The sequence below is a fragment of the Hylobates moloch genome, unplaced genomic scaffold (assembly GCF_009828535.3).
Source record: "Hylobates moloch isolate HMO894 unplaced genomic scaffold, HMol_V3 SCAFFOLD_23, whole genome shotgun sequence".
Lineage (NCBI taxonomy): Eukaryota > Metazoa > Chordata > Mammalia > Primates > Hylobatidae > Hylobates > Hylobates moloch.
The window spans coordinates 20,140,649-20,163,158 of NW_026652298.1; the positions used below are offsets into that span (position 1 = coordinate 20,140,649).

At 39.3% G+C, this 22,510-nt stretch overlaps 1 protein-coding gene and 1 long non-coding RNA gene across 6 annotated transcripts in view; one reads left to right on the forward strand and one right to left on the reverse strand.

Moving 5' to 3' along the window:
• Positions 1-22,510, reverse strand: part of MRPS27 (mitochondrial ribosomal protein S27) — a 107,863-nt gene that overhangs the window by 10,936 nt on the left and 74,417 nt on the right. For all 5 annotated transcript variants that reach the window (XM_032145296.2, XM_058433920.1, XM_058433921.1 and 2 more), the window contains 5 exons: positions 14,917-15,031; positions 10,553-10,631; positions 8,850-8,965; positions 4,654-4,756; positions 2,427-2,569 (listed from right to left, as the gene is read on the reverse strand). In XM_032145296.2, coding sequence (XP_032001187.1) covers positions 2,427-2,569; positions 4,654-4,756; positions 8,850-8,965; positions 10,553-10,631; positions 14,917-15,031 — 556 coding nt within the window. The remainder of the gene's footprint in view (positions 1-2,426; positions 2,570-4,653; positions 4,757-8,849; positions 8,966-10,552; positions 10,632-14,916; positions 15,032-22,510) is intronic.
• Positions 843-4,836, forward strand: LOC131382355 (uncharacterized). Its single transcript, XR_009211770.1, has 3 exons — positions 843-940; positions 2,626-2,754; positions 4,712-4,836. It is a non-coding gene; the product is annotated as an uncharacterized LOC131382355 (long non-coding RNA).

Here is a 22,510-nt window from a genome sequence, read left to right on the forward strand (position 1 = left end):
CTCATGGACACAGGAAGGGGAACATCACATTCCGGGGACTGTTGTGGGGTGGGGGGAGGGGGGAGGGACAGCATTAGTAGATATACCTAAGGCTAAATGACGAGTTAATGGGTGCAGGAAATAAACATGGCACATGGATACATATGTAACAAACCTGCACATTGTGCACATGTACCCTAAAACCTAAAGTATAATAAAAAAAAAAAAAAATAGAGCATTTTTTGTTTTGACCCCTCTCCCCTCTACTTTCACTTTGAGGTATATCTCCCTTGACCCACAGAGGGCCTAATAATCAGAAATGGGATATTAACAACAGCAAGGCCAGTAGAAACACCTACCTGAAACCAATTAATCCTGTCCATGTCATATCAGAACAGAAATCCTAAAAATATGCCAAGGCCTTTTAATACCACTAATACATCACATCCAAACTGGACACATAGCACATTCTTGCTGACATGTGAACTCATTTTATACTGTTAGAATGCAAAGAATGCGAATCTGGCTGAGATTGGAAGGCGTATTTCCCTGGCAAAGGATTTATGTATAATTTTGTGTTTTCAATCACCAGTACTGACTATAGCAGGGTTAAAACAAGTATAGTGAGAAATGTATATCCTTTGTTATAAACGTCTGGCAAAGAGCATAATAATTCACTAGACATAAGTATAAGGTGACAGGACAGACACCAGACCTGACCACCTCAGGAATGAAATGAAAGCCAAGGGATGAACCCTAGCAACCAGAGTCAAGAAAAAATAAATACATGGCTCTACGGTAACCTTTACTCCATGGTAACAAGACAATCAATGTCCTTCTCAGGCCTCACACTGGCTGTAAAAGCTGTTTGGACAGGAGCAGACACTGCAGCTGCCTGTGGGGTGTAAGGCACATCATGTCTCCTGGAGTTCCAGCAACCCCATACCGTCAAGGGTCCTAGGTGACCAAGAGGCATGAGCTTTGGGGCTGGTGGGAGAGTAGCGTTCTCGTCCTGGTAAAGTGAACACCTTAGAACTTTGAAAGAAACATCTACCGAGATCTCATCAGCATGACACATTCACACAGAATGGTTTAAGATGGTTCCATCTCTGGTCCCCAGATTCATTTCTTGAGGACTTTTATGGGGAAAAAAGCTATGTAGTCTCTCAGGACTACATGGGGTTACAAATGGGAGAAAATTCGCAACCTACTCATCTGACAAAGGGCTAATATCCAGAATCTAAAATGAACTCAAACAAATTTACAAGAAAAAAACAAACCACTCCATCAAAAAGTGGGCAAAGGACATGAACAGCCACTTCTCAAAAGAAGACATTTATGCAGCCAAAAAACACAGGAAAAAATGCTCATCATCACTGGCCATCAGAGAAATGCAAATCAAAACCACAATGAGATACCATCTCACACCAGTTAGAATGGCCATCATTAAAAAGTCAGGAAACAACAGGTGCTGGAGAGGATGTGGAGAAATAGGAACACTTTTACACTGTTGGTGGGAGTATAAACTAGTTCAACCATTGTGGAAGTCAGTGTGGCGATTCCTCAGGGATCTAGAACTAGAAATATCATTTGACCCAGCCATCCCATTACTGGGTATACACCCAAAGGACTATAAATCATGCTGCTATAAAGACACATGCACACGTATGTTTATTGGGGCACTATTCACAATAGCAAAGACTTGGAACCAACCCAAATGTCCAACAACGATAGACTGGATTAAGAAAATGTGGCACATATACACCATGGAATACTATGCAGCCATAAAAAATGATGAGTTCATGTCCTTTGTAGGGACATGGATGAAACTGGAAACCATCATTCTCAGTAAACTATCGCAAGGACAAAAAACCAAACACCGCATGTTCTCACTCATAGGTGGGAATTGAACAATGAGAACACATGGACACAGGAAGGGGAACATCACACTCTGGGGACTGTTGTGGGGTGGGGGGAGGGGGGAGGGACAGCTTTAGGAAGATTTACCTAATGCTAAATGACGAGTTAATGGGTGCAGCACACCAAGACGGACCGTCACATATAACAAACCTGCACATTGTGTACATGTACCCTAAAACTCAAAGTATAATAATAATAATAAAAAAAAAAAGAAAAAAAATGAAATTTTACCCTCTCTTCAGTTCCCACTGAGATTTTTTTCTTTTGGTAAAGGAGGTGAGGGACGAGGCAGTGGAATAGTTTTTTTTTCCTAGACAATGAACTATAAATCAATGTTAATATTTTCTAGTGCCTTTGGTCAGGAGCATTGAAAATGTTTGTGGTTTTGCATTTTTTCAACTGGATAAGTACCTATTCTACAGAAACATAGAAAGTAGGGGTAGCGGAAAGACAATGAAAACAAATTTAAAGCTCAGGTTATGGGAAACAGATGGCTAAATCTCACGCCTTGGAGCTGAAGAACATACCGCTTCTCTACACAGCTTTATGTCTTCTGGCGAGGCAGCCACTTTCTCCATCACTTGAAGGGCTCTGTCAAGGTAGCCTGGTTTCCATATCAGAGGCATGTTGTGGTACACAGCCCATAGCCCTTGCTGCAACTCCACCTTCCCTGTGGCCAAAAAGAACAATAAAGAATGCTCAGCCATGTCTTCCTACCATTTCTAGGACTGAAGACCTGAAGGCCCAAGTGAAATGTTCACCTGGCAGCTCTAGAAATAGAGAAGGATCATCTTAAATCTGTACCAAGAGACTCATCTCATCCGGTGACACTTCAGATGGATAATGATGAATGTGGTAAAATTCACTGTATCCATTTTGTAATGCAAAATTACATGAACTTGCTTTTCTTCTTTCTCATTTGGGCTGGTGGATATTTTCATGAGGATGTATATATAAACCACTGGGCTGAGGACAATTGAGAGGCTGACATATATGGCTCCAGGTAAGGATACCCTTAAAAAACAAGTCAACTGAGATACAATTTTTGTTTCAAGAACAAAATCTTCCCCAGAAAAAGAAATCTCACAACTTTCCTACTGTGAAAATTTTGTCAACATCCGACAACTTTCCCTGCTAGGAAATGTTTGTCATTTTTTGAAATCCTTCAAAACACCCAATCCTTATGAAAAAAACTCCTCATCTTTCCCTTCTTTCCTTTGAGTTTCATCAGTTTTAAAATCACAGAGTTCTCATGATCTTTTTGGATCTCTGGACATGAATGTTTCTCTGGGTACCTCAAGCCATCACACCTGGAGTTCAAGATGTGGACTCTAGACAGCAGGGTCTTCTGGTAGGGAGATGGCTGTCTGCATTCCTGTGGCACAGAACCTATCTGCACTAATGACCAAAGTCACCTTGAGCTGCCCAGTCTTAAATCCACCTTCTTTTATCTTTCCTGGGAAGGAGGATTTGGGAAAGCCAGAGTAGGACACAAACAGACAAAGCTTATCAAGCGACAGCTAATTTTAGACCTTTAAGGTGCTTGGGGCTGGACTGCAGTTACATTCTGGGCAGCTGCTTCCATCAGGGTTGAGTGAGGCTGCATGGCAAATGACACAATGAGAGCAAAGAGCTTCTGATCTGATGGCTGCCATCACAAAGAACCAGGGCCTCTGCTCACAAACCATAACAAAGTACATATTCTTTGCCCTGTCACTTCTGACCAATTCAGGCTGTATGACAGTCCTGAATGCTAATCTGAAAGCAAAGGAAAATACATGTAAATCAACATCAAAAGTAGGTGGCAAATAAGGAAAAAATGATTTTTAAAAAGAGTGGTCAACTCCTTTGTTAGTCTGATAGACAGTCAATAAACTCTGAAGTTCCTCTGAGTTATTATATCAGAATCAGCACCAAGAATAACACATTACATTCTGTTGGCAAAGATTAACTTCAAAAGCAGTCAAACTGCTATAACTTTATGATTTAAAAAAAAAAAAAAGGTAAGCAGAAGCAATGTATAATTGAGAGATGCCTAACAACTTAAGAGATGATGGGAGAGTAAGGAAATAACATAAATTTAATAAACCTCTGTAAATCAGGACAACGTTACATTGAGGTTGAATCTTATTTGCCCAGATTCCACACAACCCAGGTTCCGAGGCCACTCTTCAGAAGGCTTTGTCCTCTTAACCTGTCTGATTTTCCATGCAATCAGGGCACAAGAGGAAAGCCACCATTGAACCTCCTGGTGCAATCACATGGTACCCATGAACCACTCCGCTTTTCCTGAAGTGCTACTACTTGTGCTCTTAGTTTATCTTCCCTTACCTGAAAACAATACCAAAGATACAAGTTCAACTCTAACTCTTAATTTCTTACCTTCTGGACTTTAGATCTAAAGAGACAGAAAGATCTTTGTTAATACCAGAAAAGATTCTACTGGCTAGTCTCCCTAAACAGGGCCAGAACATCCCTTTCTTTATCCCTTCTTCAGACTGATTACCACTGAATATTATTACCTATATCCACCAGAACTAGTTCTTGCTTTGCCAGTGATGGCAGGTTTTAAGAACCCTCTTTACTCTCTTATGGAGTAACTGTAAGGCCACCAAGGTCTATTTTTATGTCTAAAAACGAAGGCTAATTGGATTTCACTGGTAAATTTAAATCAAATTACAATTTTATTATGAACTGGAAGAATGCAACAATTCTGACCATAAAGAACAGTATTTGTAAGAATCATTAGCTTACCAAGAAGTGCACAGCCATACAACTGGGAACTGAAACCCACTGAATTCTTTTGTTTTAGGCCTGGAAGCAATAGGGATGCACCAAAGTTCCTCTCCTCTTCCCACTGCAACAGAATATACCAGATCATGATCCATCTAAGCAATGAGTACTTTATACAAAAATGTGACTTTTAATGACATGAGGAAAAGAACATGTTACAGCAGTAAGTAAACAAAGAAGAAGAACAAAGCTATATATACATTATGATCCTAATTTGGGGATTAAAAGGTACTTATGTCAAAGAAAAATATAGGAAAGAAATACCCTATATGTTAATAGATTTTTGGGCAGTGAAATTATGAGCAATTTTGGTTTTATTCCGTGTATATCTTATGATTTTCCAAATATTTGGCAATGAATAAGCATTTCTTTTACAATCAGAAAAGCAAAACAAAACAAAAATAAAGAGTACACTTTAAACCAACACTCGAGACAATCAATAGATTCAACGTGCTGTCAGCCCCACAATCACTCATACTGTTGTGGCCTGATGGAACAAGCTTTTGAATTTTAAACAATTTAGCAATGATAAGACTTCTCCTTCAGAGTGTTAGAATAAATACCACTATTAAATTGCTTTTAGATAGATTTGTGCCTCTCAAAAACAAATTAGGCAATCAGAAACAGTGATCGTTTCTTTCAGCTCAGGGTGCAAAATTACGCTTTAATGAAAGTGAAGTCTTTAGAGACATGGGGGAAACAAAGGGCAAAAACACAAGCATTGCTAAATCTGCTGCAGACTAGTAACAACGATGACTGGAGGACTTCCTGGCAATGTGGCCAGGGGAGAGCCTTGGCAACTCCCCAGTGGGATCTGTGATCTTCTTGATGCCACATGAGTACACACTGGACAGAGCTGGAGCCCTAACTCTGGCTTCAAAACATAGAACACTAAGCTCAGGTTGCCCTGCACTGGTCTCTGCACCAAGAGATTAGGGAGGAAGCAGAGAATGAATAATGTCTGCAGGCTGCAGTTACAGCCACGGGCAAGTGAGGCACCCCAGATGTTCATAGGCACCCAAACCTCTTTACTGTGAGTAGGCTTTGTGCAATACAAGTGTCATTTCTTGAGGCTGCTCTCCAGTCTTTGAGAAAAGCAAAGACCTCAGAAGAAAAACAACACCCCCCAAGCACTTCTGCAGCACAGGTAAATAAAAGAGCTGGTAATTATAAACCAGGTCATTTTACTTTCAAAAGGAAACCACTCTAAGAAGTTTGATTTTCCCCACCTAAAACTGCATGAAAAGTGGGGCCAGCGAATAATAAATAAGGAGCCTTACAAATATTTTTTCCCCCCGTAGGGAAAAACAGGAGCTACAGTATCAGGCTGTAGTAGGGGTTAAAGCCAAATGAACACTAAAATATCTAAGCACTAGATACCTTTGATGTGTTAGGAGTTGAGCAAGGGTGGTGACAGTGACTGGCATGGTGATTCTTCCAAAGGACTTCAAAAAAGAAGAATGAAAACAAACCAATGACTGTCTTAGAAATTTTCTGATCATTGTCTGGGACTGCTGGAACTACTGCTGCTTATATGAAGCTATTCATGTGTCAACATAAATTAACAGATTATCTCCCAAGCCTTTAGTTTCTTTTCTTTTCTTTTCTTTTTTTCTCTTTGGAGACAGGGTCTTGCCCTACTGCCCAGGCTGGAATGCAGTGGCGTGATCACAGCTCACTGTAACCTCAAACTTATGGGATCAAGGGATCCTCCCAACTCAGCCTCCTGAGTAGCTAGGACTATAGGCATGTGCCACCATGCCTGGTTAATATTTTTTTTATTTTCAATTTTTGTAGAGATGAGGCCTAGCCTGGTCTCAAACTCCTGGCCTTAAGCAGTCCTCTTGTCTTGGCCTCTCAAAGTACTAAGATTACAGGCATGAGCCACTGCTCCTGGCCCAAGCCTTTAATTTCTATTGTAGACACTGTAATGGACTAATTCAGGTGTTGTTTCATCAATGCCCTCAAAGTTTTTCCATTTTATGCTTTGCCTCTTCCATTAATACAAAGCAAATCCTCATTCTCCCAACTTCCCCGCTTTATTCTCCACTTCATAGCTAGGCGTCTTAAAAGAGTTGTCTATACCTCTAATCATTCTACAATCCATTCCAATTTGGTTTCCTGCTCCATTACTCATATGGAAACAAAGGTTACAATTTAGTGCCTCCCATGCCACTAATGCATTTAATGAACTTTTTTTATTCCTCATCTTACCCTACCCCTTTGGAAGCATTCTACATAGTAGACCATCTCTTCCTGTGGATTCTGTGGTCCAACACATTCCTGATTTCCCTTCTTTTTGCTTTCTGGCTCATTTGCAAACATTTACACATGGATGTATAAGTCTCCAAAATTGTATCTCCAGTCCAGATCTTTCCATTAAGCCCCCAGTTCCTTGGTGAAATCTCGTGACTGTCTCAAATGAATTTCAAAATGCAACACGTTCAGAGCCACATTAATGACTTTTCTCATAACATCCAGTCTTTTCCCAAAGTTCCCTCTTGCAAACAACACATGGAACCCCTTCCATCCAGACATATGAGTCAGAAACTGAGGAGAGAATACGTGACCCCTGCTTCCCTGCCTCATCTTGTTATTTACCTTCCAAATATGCTCATTGGCTACTCTCTAACTGCATCATATCCTGGTCTCTATGCTACCATTATCCCTTGCTCAGATTCGTGGTAGTCTCTCAGATGGTCTGACCATAGCCATCCTTGCCCTGCTCTGATAGCTTATCCACAGTACAGCCAGAAGGACCTTATCAAAACACAGATTGGATTATTATATGCCCTCTGCTTCTAACTTTTCAAGGGCTTCTCACTATTTTTAGAATGAACACAAAATGGCTTAGTATGGCCTACATTCTCCAACCCTATCTCACCCCATGTCCTCCCTACCATTTTCTGTTGTAACTACATTGACTATCTTCTTCCAGCCCATTTCTGCTCACTAAGTTTTCTGCCACAGGACATTTGCACATGAAATTTCCTCTTTTTGGACTGTTCTTCCCCTCCTTAGCCAGTTAATTACCAGTCATCCTTCAATAGTAACCTAAGAAGTATTTCCTTAAGGAAGCCCTTCCTAACCAATTTAAGTTTAAAATACAGAGAAAACTCCCTATAATATAGTCTTTTCATAGATTTCTCCTTTGCAGTGTTCATTATAGTCATAGTTTTATATCTGTGTGATTGTTTTGTTTAAACATCTGTGTTCTTCCTAAATCGTAAGCAGAAAATGTTTGCTCACCATTATATAACTAGCACTTGCCAATGTATGGAATTTGTATGTGTTCAATATAGTATATTTAATGAATTAATAATGAATGTGGGGTATATCATAAGACTATGACACTCATCTTAGAAAGGCATAACATGCCATCTACTCTTCAGAATGTGGGCTGGACTAAATGACCTCTTCAGTTCCTACCCAAACTGGGATTTTTTGATGTTTACAATTGAGGTTAAGGGCAGATGGCAGAGGCAGACTGACTGGCTTTACCAGGTGGCTTCCTTACCTACTAGCTGGGGGGTTACTCTGTAACATCTCTAGGCCTCAGTCTCCTTATCTGCCTAGGGTTGTTGTGAGAATTAAATGTATTAATACATTTAAAACAAGAACATAGCCTGGTGTAAAGTAAGCGCTACTTAAAATATCAGTTATTGCTATTGTTATTCTTAGGACAACAATAAGCAATGATTAAATATGCGAACTTAAGACCTGAAACCAAAACTTGATATTCTAGACTTTCCAAAACGGAACTGCCCTAGAGAAACCTTAGGAAAATACTGATACAAATGAAATAATTAGTATTTAATATCCCAGGTAATGGTCAACGTTAGCTGCCTCAATGCCTCTTGGACATGCCATGTCCAGCTCTCAATGACTACCAATGACCCATTTCTGAATGTCTGAAGTGCACTCAGCCTAGCTCAAGTTTCAAAATATGCACAAGGACTTTCTTTTGAGATTCTCTCAAGTGGAAGAACCTCCAATTCCATTTGTTAGAAACCAGTAACCAAAATGTATACAATAAACACACATTCCTGGTTGTGCCTGGCCACAGAGCTGCAGACACCTTTTTCTAGCTTTTGAGAGCAAGCCCCTGCTTGCCTTTTCTAAAGTTCTTAATAACTGCTTTAGGGAAGATCACTTACACTGAAGTCTGTCTTCTTGGCCAGACAATGAAATAAAACATAGAGGGAGAGAAGTTGGGTGGAAGGCACTTCAAAGGCTTCTTGCAGCATGACCTCAAAAACCACAGATAAAGCATCTAACAAGAAGATGAAAGTAAAAATGAGAGGAAATTAGTTGTAGGTAATATTACCAAATCTCTATTTAACCATAAACACTCTTAAAACGTGGGGCATGGTAAAAAAAAAAAAAAAAAACAATGCAGAATTAAGAAGTAAAATATGCGGGCTCAGGCTCTGGCCCTAGTTCTTCCACAAACAAGGTTTTTCCTCAGCCTTTAGCTTCTATTTTACATACCAGAACGAACTAAATCAGGTTCTACTGCACCAACGTCCTGAAGGACATTAAATAAACCACTCATTTCTCTTGGCTTCCAGTATCATCATCATAATGATAAAATACTATTTGCTTCACCTACTTCAAGAGAATTTTGGACAGTTCAACCAGATAATACATATGAAAATGGCTCAAACTGTGATGCAAGTTTAAGGCATCATGTCTATCAGCTAGAAGAGCTAAGGCATAAAGGAGACACATATATTCTCAAGGTCACCCTGACAGGCAGAGCAGAGAGGCTGGTCTGACTACCCTGTTCTCTGCTCTGGTACCTTCTCACTGTTAAGGCAGAAGAGGACAAAAATGCTAAAGGAAACCCTAAATCTCAGGTGTTATTTCAAAGAAAGCAAAATAATGACTATAAAAAGGACAATAAGGCTCAATTTAAAATACTTTTTGGAAGGGAATGAGAAATGCTCATTCATAAATTATAAGCCCCTGAGTATAACATGTAACATAAAATACTTGTTTGCACATTAATGCTGGTCATTAAAGCCTGGAGAGCAGGCTTTAAGCAATTTTTATTTTCCCTTGATATTCTACAACATAGATGGAGGCCAAGAAAATCAAGTCAAACAATTTCCTTTCTGTAGTTATTTGGTGGTAAAGCAGAGAATATTAACAATGGCTTAAAATATAGTGCCTGTTCATATCACAAGCACAACAAATGTTTTTCACTTACTGAATTATTTTTTTAACCAATTTTTACATATATTCATAACTACAAAATAGCACTGATTTGCAGCTGTTGCTACCCAGCTGGTTTTGCACATGTTGTCATGGTTCTGAATGAGGCCATAGGCATGAATTTCTATGTTCTTTTTGCAAATGGGGAAACTGAGATAGGCAGATCAGGTCGTCATCTAATAAGTCAGTAGAAAAATAAGAACCTGGAAGGGATTTTCTTTTACATAAACAAATAAGCCAGTAATATTTTAAAAGAGCATAGGCTAAATATTCAGTTGAAAAAAAAAATCTCATTTCTGTTAACTGTTCATTACTGAATCCAAAATTACACTTGAAAAATAAATTTACTTTATCCTTTATTTATATTCTGTATTTCAGTCAGTTTGGGAAGTGAAATTAGATTGGCCTATATAATTAACTTACTTTTCCTCTATAATCATTTATGTACTTGGATATTTTCTATCTTAACAAAAATAATGTTTTTAAAAATTTTGCATAAATGATAATCATCAAAACTTTTCTGACTAAAAGAGTAACGAAGAGATGTTATTAAGAAATAAAAAAGGGGAAGTTTCTACATTTGTACACCTCCCTTTGGGAGCTGGAAGCCCTATAAACACTGAATCTGGGCTTAATTTCTTACCTTTGTAATTTTCTTTCTTTATGAAAGAATCCATCAGTAAATTGAATGTAAAGTTATCTGGAAAAATTCCATATTGAACCTATAATGAAAATGAACATAACAGGAAAAAAGAAAATTATCTAATTTAGTCTGTAATATATGCCTATATATTAGTCAGAATAAAACTTGCCACTATTAGCTTTAAAATATTTGACTATCATTTTACAGCATCTGTGACAGTGAAACAGAAGCCATGACTCATGAGGTTTGGTAACTGGAACTGTTGGTCAGGGTGAGAAAGTTGTGAGTGGGTGTCTGATATAAGACAACTGATATGTAAAAACTAAGGCTCCAATTCTAACACCTCATCATAGCTTAAAAAAAATAAAAGAAAAAAGAAAAAAAGAAACCCACACAACCCCCCTAACTGGTTCAGTGACTCTTTTTATAAAGTATGAATAACAATGCAAAAACAGACTCTCATGAGAAAGCAGACATTACATAGCATTTTCTGGTTCTTAGCCTGGCTTTTAAGGTCCCAAGAAATATGCCAACAAATATTTGCTACTAAGTTTCTAGAATGTTGTGTCATACAACTGAATACTTGAGAATTCAGATTTCTTTTTTTTTTTAGCATCAAAAAAATAATATATTTAGGAATTAAATTTTTAAAAAAATTATTATTATACTTTAAGTTTTAGGGTACATGTGCACAACGTGCAGGTTTGTTACATATGTATCCATGTGCCATGTTGGTGTGCTGCACCCATTAACTCGTCATTTAGCATTAGGTATATCTCCTAATGCTGTCCCTCCCCCCTCCCCCCACCCCACAACAGTCCCTGGTGTGTGATGTTCCCCTTCCTGTGTCTATGTGTTCTCATTGTTCAATTCCCACCTATGAGTGAGAACATGCTGTGTTTGGTTTTTTGTCCTTGCGATAGTTTGCTGAGAATGATGGTTTCCAGTTTCATCCATGTCCCTACAAAGGACATGAACGATAGACTGGATTAAGAAAATGTCGCACATATACACCACAGAATACTATGCAGCCATAAAAAATGACGAGAATTCAGATTTCTTAAAATGTGGACCCTTTAGCACCTGCAGGATGTCGACTTTCTTGGAGTGTTTTTAACAATATAGATTCCTACGTCTCAGACCTATAGAATCAGAATCTCCGGGAATTGGGCACAAAAACCTGAATTTTTAGTGAGCTTCTTGTAATTTTCATGCATACTCATTTTACTACCAATGATCCAGATTGTGGCTGCATTTTTATTTGTTTCAAATTCTTCAGGAATATGAACCACCATTCCCCACAGGGCTCCATTCTTCCCTCTTGCAACCGGTAGAAACACCTGATGAGTTTTTCCAAACTATATCCATATCCCCTTGAGAGATTTTGATACGGTCCTAACCACCAACTGTGAATCGCCACTGAGCTGACTCACTGTTTCCAGGAGTTATATATAGTAGCCTCAAGTGTGCCGAAATGGAAAAATGTCTAAAAACGACTGTTTTAGAGGTTGTAGCTCATGGCCAGTATCTATATTTCTCAAAGCAGTCATCCAAATCAGTATTAATCCCTAGGGCAGGCTAAAAACCAAAATATTTTAGGATGACAAATCATTAAAGCTGAAAGGGATTTTAGAAATCAACTGGTCAGTGATTCTCAACCCAGGCTGTAAATGAGAATCAACTGAGAGCTTTAGAAAACAAACGAACAAACAAACAAACAAACAAGCAAGCAAACCCAATGAGGGATGAATAGGCAGGGATGAGGGATGATACTATAATGGTGGATACATGTCACCATACATGTGTCCAAACCCACAGGGTGTACAACATCAAGAGTGAACCCTAATGTAAACTAGGGCCTTTGGGTGACAAGGGTTTGTCAATATAAGGTCATCAATTGTAATAAATGTACCACGCTGGGGCAGGATGTTGATTATGAGGAAGGCTATGCATGTGTTGGGGCAGAGAGTACATAGAAAATCTATGTACTTTCCACTCAGTTTTGCTGTTGAAGGAAACAAAAATATTTCTCCCCAAAATAATTGAGGATGTTAAGTTAAAGACACTGAAAATGCAGGGGAAGACTCTGCCATAGCCTCCAATTCCGTGATGGCAGCACATAAATCCTTCCTTCCTAGAACAGCACTTGCTTCTGAGCCCAGAGAAGGCATCAGCAGGCACCAGAGGAATCTGAGAACAGATTTTACTATCTTCCCACATTTTCCCACCTTTTAAAGACTGGAACTTTTCCTTCCTTTGTCTTGTCACTGTATAGGATTTATGGCCCTTGGTTGAAATACTATTCAGCAAGGCCATAAGCCACTGCCTTGAGATAGAAATGCTTTTGAACTGAGGCCTTTCCTGCGTGATGAGTACAGCATGTGTTAATAAACTTCTGCTTGTTTTTCTTTTGTTAATCTGACTTTTGTTTTCAGCAAAGTGTCTCAACTAAGAACCTAAAAGGGAAAGAAAATAAATTATGTTTTCTCCCCTATACTGTGAACCTGAAACTGACAGAAAAATTTAAACTTATTAAAAAAATTTTTAAAATTCCAATGCCTGGGCCCCAGACAGATCAATTAAACCAGAATTTCAGGAGTAGAGGCAAATATCTACAATTTTTAAAAAGCTTCTTGGGTGACCCTAATGGGCAGCCAGAGTTGGAAATCACTGATTTACTACAACCCACTTGACTTAGAGTTGAAAAAACTAAGAGCTAGAAGAAGACAGTTATTTGCCTAAAGTTAGCAGCAACCAGTGGAGCCTGTGGGGCTACAGCCTGGATCTTCTGATTTCTAGTTTGATGTTCTTTCCACTAAAAGACTCAAGAAGCAGCAAAAATTCTAGACTCTCCTAGTTTTGTTATCTTAGGAATCTTTGAGTGTCATCTGTGACATTACACTCTGAACTGAAGAAAACAAGATTTAATCCATTCCTTCCTCTGGGCCTTCCATTTCCTCCTCTTGGGATTCAAGGCTGTCATCTTGATTGGACTTATCCAGGGACCTGGCTCAATCTTTTACTCGCTTCCTTACCTGGTTCCTCCCTTAACATACCTTATACCCCAGGAAAAAGGCAATGTATTACTGTTCAGACTTAGTCTTTATTTTCACCCAGATATACCTCTGGTAATACTGTTTCTGCCAGCCCATCTCCATGTGCAAGCATGCACCTTTTTGTGACCATCTTAAATGGTACCTCATGTCTCTTTTAATTATTTCCTTCCAGTCAGATTCTCTCATCTTAATTCTCCAAGTTGTTTTTACTCTTTTTCTTTTCTTTTTTGAGACAAGGTCTCATTCTGTTGCCTAGGCTGTAGTGCAGTGGCATCATCACAGCTCAGTGCGGTCTCCACCTCCTAGGCTCAGGTGATCCTCCTACTTGAGCCTCTAGAGTAGCTGGGACTAGAGGTCTCGAACTCCTGGGCTCATGTGATTCTCCTGTCTTGGCATCCCAAAGTGCTGGGATTACAGGCATGAGCCACGGTGCCTGGCCTTTACAAATATTCTTGTGTGGCACTTACATTTGCGTAATATTAGATTTGTAAGTGATCCTGCTTATCTGCCTTATTAAATTGTAAACTTCCTGAGGGCAAGAACAGAATATTGCTCATTTTTGTATCCACTATCAATAACCAATCCAATGTCTCACAAACAAACTGTATATAATATATATTAAGTTGAACTGGGCCCAACTCATGGAAATAAAACATTCTGCACAGAAGGGGACTCAAAAACAAAATCAGTATTCCTTTTCAGTGCTAACTTTCAGGGTCTAGTGACATTATAGACGTAATACCTTTACATAAAAAGGCTGTTAAAATATCTTTACGGTTCAAACTAGTGTTTAGCTTCAGACTCACAATAATAACATTTTAACCTCTGTTCATTTTGTATTTACTGCATACAGTGGAATGTAAGTAAGACTCAACTCTTGGGTGGTGTAACAGTCAGAAAGATCCTAATCCTAGAGGGCTCTCAGGCTTGATGGGAGGAGTCAGGGAACTCAAAAGACATATGAGCAAACATGGTCATGTTTTTCCCCTATACTTCACCAGAAGGAAACGGGCAAGAAATCTAAGGCTTAGCAACCAAGAATGAAACGACCACCACTGCAAAGTTCTTCCTTTTGCTTATACCTGTCCTTTTCTGAGTCACTATATTTGGAAAAGTAGTAGCTACAGGATTTTTTAAAAAATTTATTAATGAACTTATACCCAGCTCCATTCTGTTAATAAGAGTATTTGAGGCCAAATAATTTTTTCAAGTTATTTCTGGTGTTATTCTTTGCTGTACTATAATAGGTACAAACACCAGATCACCTAAACTCAGGAAAACAGGCTGCAGATCCATGGAACCACTCACCTTATTTACAAGGGTATATAAGGCTTTGTCTTGTGCATCATATTTTAGACACTGCCTAATCCAGGTGTGGATAGTCCAGTTTCTTAGGTACCAGCAGTTGGGGCTGTGTCGAAATCTAAATAAGCACAAGAAGAGAGAAAACTGGTGTTAACTGTTATATGTTAAAACACATCTTCCATCGATAGGTCCTTCTCTTAGATACTGACACAGTGCAATGTGACGGAAATTCATAAAAGTCAACAGTTGATAAAAACTTGAGAATGAAACTCATTAACCACAAAGTCTGAAATGGTAAAGAGAAGGCAAACTAATAAATAACAAAAAAATTTACAAAAATTGTATTCTTTATACCCCTTACTTCAACATCTCATTTTAATGGACTTATGAAAAATGATTTGGGGAAAATACTCTACTAATCATGGCATTATGTAAACAGATATTTCATTAGAAGAGATGTGAAGCTTAAGCTGAAACTTTGGAAGTTTAAAACAAACCAAGAAAATGAAAAATAGGATAGCACAGCAACTCTGTAGAGGAGAATCAGCTTTGAGTAACAGTGATATTTCCTGTGGCTCTTAGAAGAGACTGGGACACTCTTCACTGAGTCAGAGGAAAAGAAATAAAAGTTGAGTAAAATTTAACATTCATGTCCTCCAAGATCCACAATCCCACATTGCCTTCTTCACAGTTCCACTGTAGCTCGTCAGTTTATCCCTTACTTCCTATAGCTCCCCACAGGGTTTTAAAGTCTGAAGCAGCCCAGGATGAGTTATATACAGTAACAGTAAACCTACAAAGGAACAGTGCTTGGAAAGGAATTCCAAATGCTGCTTTTGCCTTAGTTCACACACATTGCTAACACCTGGGATGGAAGCTGCTACTCCTAGTTCTTGGGGTTCATGACAAAAGACTGACTGGAGATTGAGCTGTGAGATGGGGGTGGAAAGGGCTCTGTAGTCCCTCTTTTTATTTATCTACTTTGATTAGGATGGACCCTCATATACTATACTATATCATGTTAGCTGAAATCCCCATGTTTTCCTTAATCATTCAGGAAGCAGGCCAATCGCTGGGCTCCACAAAAATCAAACTCTTTTCTTAAAAAGAAAAAGGTGAGACAAAAACCTAGTGCTAAAGGATTCCATGCCATATTTGAGAGTCAAGGGTACAGATGAATACTAGTGGCTTTTAGAGGCTGATTATTCAGTCTGCCTCCTGCTATTTCCTGCCATCTGCTACTGGGATAGTTTCCTCTGAACAGGTTCTCTGCCAAAGTAATAGTTAAGAAAAGGAGAGGAAGTGAGAAATAGTATTTAATATAGGATATCTATTAGTGCTCTGGTGAGAGATTTGGCAAAAATAAGATCCAAAGATGTTTTATGGATTTAGGGTCTTCCGGGCAGGCTGATTCTCTTCAATATTTTAAGTTTTGCTAGAAAATGTCTCTCTCACTCTATTTTTCTCTACAAATTAGCCCCTTTAAAATCAGAAATAGAGAAATATGTCAAATTAGGGTTTAGAATAAGAGTGACGTGGCCAGAGAAAGGCATTGTATAGGGGACCTAGATACTCAATCTTATAAGATCTTCTGCACAGAAATGAAACAAAATACACCTTTTAGTATTCCATGTTTTCCCTCATATTTGTTTTTATTTTTTTATTTTTATTTTTTGAGACAGGGTCTCACTGTCACCCAGGACGGAGTGCAGTGGTGCAATCCTAGCTCACTATAACCTCAAACTAACTCCTAGGCTCAAGCAATCCTTCCTCCTAAGCCTCCCGAGTAGCTGGGGGTATAGGTGCATGCCACTATGCTCAGCTTATTTTTTGTAGAAACAGGATCTCGCTGTGTTGCCCAGGTAACATTTTCAAATCAATAGTTTAGCTACTTGATTATTGTTTCTCTGAACAATCTGAGATTTAACATGAAATGACCAATTAAAAATGAGTTTTATTTTTTAAAGAAAAAAGTCAAGTGAAGTATCAGGTGTACTGCTTCAACGATGGTGACGCTTCCTCATCAGCCTGTAAGTTCCTGTGTCAGCAGAGACAGAGACTGACTTGCTCAATACTGATTCCTGTACTGACACAATTCTTGGCCCATAGGTTTTTCAGCTAATAAAAAAAAGAGCTTTAATCAACACTGGTATTAAATGCTGTTACGTCCCGATCATTTTGTTAATGTCTATGGTATATATGAAGTTATGTAAATTTCCTTCTCAGGGCATTTAGAGTCTCATTACAAAAAAGATGCACACATAATTTAATAATAATACAAGGTGGAGCATGATAAGTGCTAAAGACAAAAGGGATTGCTAGAGGCTAAAGGGTTTTTGGTAGTAGCAGTTGTTGGGTTTAGTCAATTTTTCCTTTAAAAAGAAACAAAACAAAATATAATTTTTTTGGTAATGAGTTTGGGAAAAAAATATACCAAATGCCATTTACTACCCTCACTCAAGATTATTTTAAACCTAATCCTCATTTTAAATCTAAGGTTCTGGCTCAGGATGTTTCCAATGACCACTAAAGTTGTAACTTTTTTTTGATGATGAACTTTACAATAAGAACACCATGACCATATCCAACCAAACACCTTTCTCTTATTCATGATCAGCAAACCACATTTAGGCTTTGAAAAAATAGCAAAGACTGATAATGAGAGCCTAGTTTCAGACCTTCAAAGCTCAAATTAAAACATATTTAAAGCCATTTGCTAAGCTTCTAAGGCTAACTTCAACACAAAGAAGAGCAAGAAAGTCTTTTCTTCTCAAAAGCCCTTCCTTCACAGACTTTCTCTCTTAGAAGTCTAAAGGGAAAGTTACTCAAGACTTCACACATCGAATATAATCATCTCTGCACAGTAGCCCTTTGAGATACTTGTCAAGACACTCAGAGAAGTCTTTAGTAAGTCTACTCCCTCTTCTGTCCTGGGACAAGGCTACTTGGTATGAGCTCTGCTCTCTAAGCCCTAACAATCTTAGACCCAATTATGTCTAGGGCATTTTCTTTCTTTTTTATTGTATATACCTTTTGAAAGACAAAGTCTCACTCTGTCACCCAGGCTGGAGTGCAACTGCAAGATCACAGCTCACTGCAGCCTTGAACTCTTGGACTCAAGTGATTCTCCTGCCTTTGCCTCCTTCTTTATTTCTGTAGAGACAGGGTCTTGCTATGTTGTTCAGGCTGGTCTCAAACTCCTGGCCTCAAGTGATCCTCCCACCTCGGCTTCCTAAAGAGCTGGGATTATAGGCATGAGCCACTGTGCCCAGCCTTGGACATTTTCAATGAACTCTCACAAAAAATAAACTGAGGAAAAGCAGTGAAATACTTACACACATACTATAAAATACGCTGCCCAAAATGCAATTCCTGAATTTCCCAGCCAGGCAGCAAATGAACTCCTTTCTTGGCCCCCATCAGCATTAAAAAGATAAGCTTATGTGAGTGGCTATCTGGAATATAAACAAGTCAAAACACTGGGCCAGCAGGGTTCAATTTTGGATGGCAAGTTTGAGAAGAATTCCTGTTGGTGACTTTTTAAGCAGTTCAGACAAACAAGTGTGGGGACTTTTCAACTTCCAGTAGTAATATGTCAGGTGTGTGAGTCTCTGGAATGGGCACTTGCCTGGAATGGTTCTGTGGACTGCTGGATGAGCATTCTCCCTTTCTGCCAGAAGAAAGGCAAAGAGAAAAGAATACAACTAACACATTGATTTTCTAATTTGCCTGCAAACAGACTGGCTTTTGTTCTCGCCTGCTCTGACCACCAGCCTGGCAGATTACAGACAGCCACTGTAGGAGTCCCCTCTGTGCGCCTATGCCATCAGCTGTTTGCTCACCTCAACAGAAGCTTTATTATTGCCTAGGCCAGCAGGCTGTCAAGATAGGCAAACATGTGAGTGTAGAAAAGAGAAACAAATACAACCCAAATATCCCCAACAAGGTTGTGCTCATGAAGGCTAAAGGTACTCTGAGATTTCAGCTTATAAAATGTGATTACACTTACAACAATTCTTTTTTTTTTTTGAGACGGAGTCTTGCTCTGTCGCCCAGGCTGGAGTGCAGTGGCGCAATCTCGGCTCACTGCAAGCTCCGCCTCCCGGGTTCACGCCATTCTCCTGCCTCAGCCTCTCCGAGTAGCTGGGACTACAGGCGCCCGCCACCACGCCCGGCTAATTTTTTGTATTTTTAATAGAGACGGGGTTTCACCGTGGTCTCAATCTCCTGACCTCGTGATCCGCCCGCCTCGGCCTCCCAAAGTGCTGGGATTACAAGCGTGAGCCACCGCGCCCGGCCTACACTTACAACAATTCTAAGGAAATGTGTATTTCTTGGAGGAGCATAAGAAAGAGTGACAAAGTGTACTCTCAAGTTCTAGCTCTAGTTCTAAAAGTTGGTATCCCATGGCTAAAGAGATCTCTGTCCCCAGTGTTGAGTAGGATTTTCAGGTGAAGACAGAGCTTGCCTAGGAAGCCAAACCACGGCCAATAAAATAGCAGGAACTGAGAAGCTTCCTCTGCTCAAAACTCAGGCAATACTCAGAACTCTTAAGGGCATCTGCCTGCACTGCTGTTCATTCAAGACTGATGTTACCAGGAAAGAAGGAGAGCAGAATCACGGGCTGCCAAACTGACATGGGAGTGAAAGTCTTGGATATCACAGAGATTTCTTAGAAGGGAAGAGAGGTTATATAAAAGAGATCAAGAATGAAAAGAAAAACACCAGAGACTGACTGTGATTATATAGGAGGGACTCTATTGTGTGTAAAAGTCGCATGGGATTTCCTGTTTGACTAATTTCATCATTTAATTAAAAAAAAAAAAAAAGTGACCTAGGCACAGTAGCTCATGCCTGTAATCCCAGCACTTTTGGTGGGTAAAGTAGGAGGATGTCTTGAGGCCAGGAGTTTGAGACCAGTCTAGGCAACACAGCGAGACCCCGTCTACACACACACACACACACACACACACACACACACACACACACAGCACTCATAGCACACATACACACCAAAAATAGGTGGAAAAAAAAGTAAAATATAGCTTTTCTTCCATGGGGTTGAAATAAAGGTTTTGTTATTGTTGAATGGCTAAAGTGGCAATGCTCATCAGCTCTTTCGGTCTCACAAATAAAAATGCTCCAGGCTGGGCAGTCCCAACGCACAGATGCCAGAGCCTGAAGCCCAGCAGCTCACAGCTCTACCATTTAGCTGTAACACACTGGCTCTTCCACATGAATGAGCAAGCTTTCCACAATGTTTATCCAATTCCGAGAGCCACCAGCCCTAAACACACACATGCAGCTTTTCCTCCGCTCCAGTGAATTCTGTATCCTGTGGCAACAGGCTTTACAGATGGGAACCTCAGCCACGGAGCTGGGTAGACACAGAGATGGGAGAGGGGGTCAGGGTAAAGGGAGGAAAGAAAGAATGCCAAGAAGAAAATATGGCTGGCTTCAAAGCCTGCAGTGTGGACTGAGGATCTTATCAATGAAGGAAAGTTAGCAACTATCAAAAGGAATGAGCACTTCCTTGAACTAGAACCAAAGACCAAGAGTGTCATGTGACTATTTAAATCAGAATCTGATTCAATCACTGCTACGCACTTTCTCATTATTTTCTTTTTCATCCTGCTAGAAATTCTGCTTCCAGAATTGTTAATTTCAAAACTAACAATTATTAGTTGCCCCCAACTACCACAAATAAAATCAAATTTTGATGAGATAATTTTCTAATGACTATTATATTTTTGTCAAGTACTTAAAAAAAGAGGGGAGGGTTTAATACAGAAATTGATAATAAAAACATCCGTATTATACGTTAAAATTTCCTGCTTGGGATCTCAGATTCTTACTCAAAGAATTTAAGGTAATTTTAACTTTCCACATACACACACTTAGCCTGCACAAAATAAAAGCACCAAGTGCAAGAGTCCCCTCCAAAACACCTCTCCCACCCTGCCAACAAAAGTCAACCAGTTTGGGCTTGAATATTTCCAACGAATTCACTATCTACCTTCACAATGCAGATAAAAATGTCTTTCTTTAAAAGTTCTAATTTTAAAAAAATTAAAGTCAATTTTACAGAGATACAATGTACAAAAAAATTCATATTTTCAGTTTATAGTTCTATGAATTTTGACAAATGCATCCAGTTGCATAATCATGACCACAATCAAGATAAGCCCCCTTTGAAGTCAACCTCTCCAGGGTTTGCTGGTCAATTTAAGCAATTTTTTTATAGGTAACCTCCTTGGGTCCCTTTCCAAATCTAGAGTTATTAATTTTATAAGAGCAAAAGCAAATAAGGTAATAAAACCACCAAAATATCTATTGGTTGGTTTATAATGTATATTCTGTCGATTTCCCGAAAGAATTTGAAAAAATTAAAACTCAGCTTGTGAGTAGTTTTTTTTTTTTGTGAGTAGTTTTTTTTTTTTTGAGACCTACATATAGTCATTAGACCTTCTGGAATCCCTGTCTGCTAGTCTAAAAAGGTGATGAGTAAGTAGATTTTTGGTAGAGAATAACAGGGGCATAGAATTTTGCAAATGTGGCGTGCTAAATAAATGCAGCATAACAACACATTTTTTGAAATGAAGATAGATAACAGAGGGACTTGTTAGATATCAAAGTCTGAATTTGTCAGACCAAGGGCTTAAAAAAGAGGCCCTTAGCATTTCACCTGGAAACACACTGGTATAAATATGACATACTAGAAACTACTCCAGGAGAGTTATTCTTATTATCCACACTCTCTCATGAAAGAGAAAGCAATCAAAAGTAGGACACATGTCACCACATTATTCTCTCTCCCTGCTCTCTGATCTGCCTGCTGTTTTGCCAGATTTAACTCTCAGTCTAGAAGACATATTTCTGCTTCATTTAAGTATTTACTGAGTAGCTACCTTTTGCTCAGGCATGGTGATCTATATTCTTTATCCACTGATCTACTAATTTCCTTTAATTCCAATTTTTTTTTTTTTTTAAGTAGAGATGGAAGTGTCGCTATGTTGACCAGGCTGATCTCAAACTCCTGGCCTCAAGTGATCTTCCTGTCTTGGCCTCCCATCATGCCTAGCCCTAACTCCTATCTTAAAGATGACATCTCTCCCTTTCTGATACAGAAAAAATACCTATAGATAGACTCTAAGCTCTGCTGCTCTCTCTCTCTCTCTTACTTTCATGGTGTATAAGGGAGGCAGTCAGAATGAAGCCAGTTGTGTTCTTTGTCTAAAGCCTGGAACACTATTTTATCAGCCTCCAAAGAGCAATATGTGTAGATAACCAAGGAGGATTACTTGTGGGGAGAATGGGAGAAGAAACAAGTATTTACAGTCATCACTGAGATGCCCATCTGGAGATGGTCCTAAAAGCAGACAATGGCTTTGTGGCCACCACCTGACCTATCAGTGAAACTGCACCCAGAAGCAGCTGGTAAGACTTCTCCAGCCTCTTTAAAGCTGTACACACACTGGCTCACGGGTCAGCATCATGACTGAGAGGCAGTTGCTGGAGGCCAAGGTTAGGCTACAGAGGGCCTTTACCTAGGAACAGCAGGAAGTTGAGAAAAACTGGATCCCGGAACCAGTCCTAT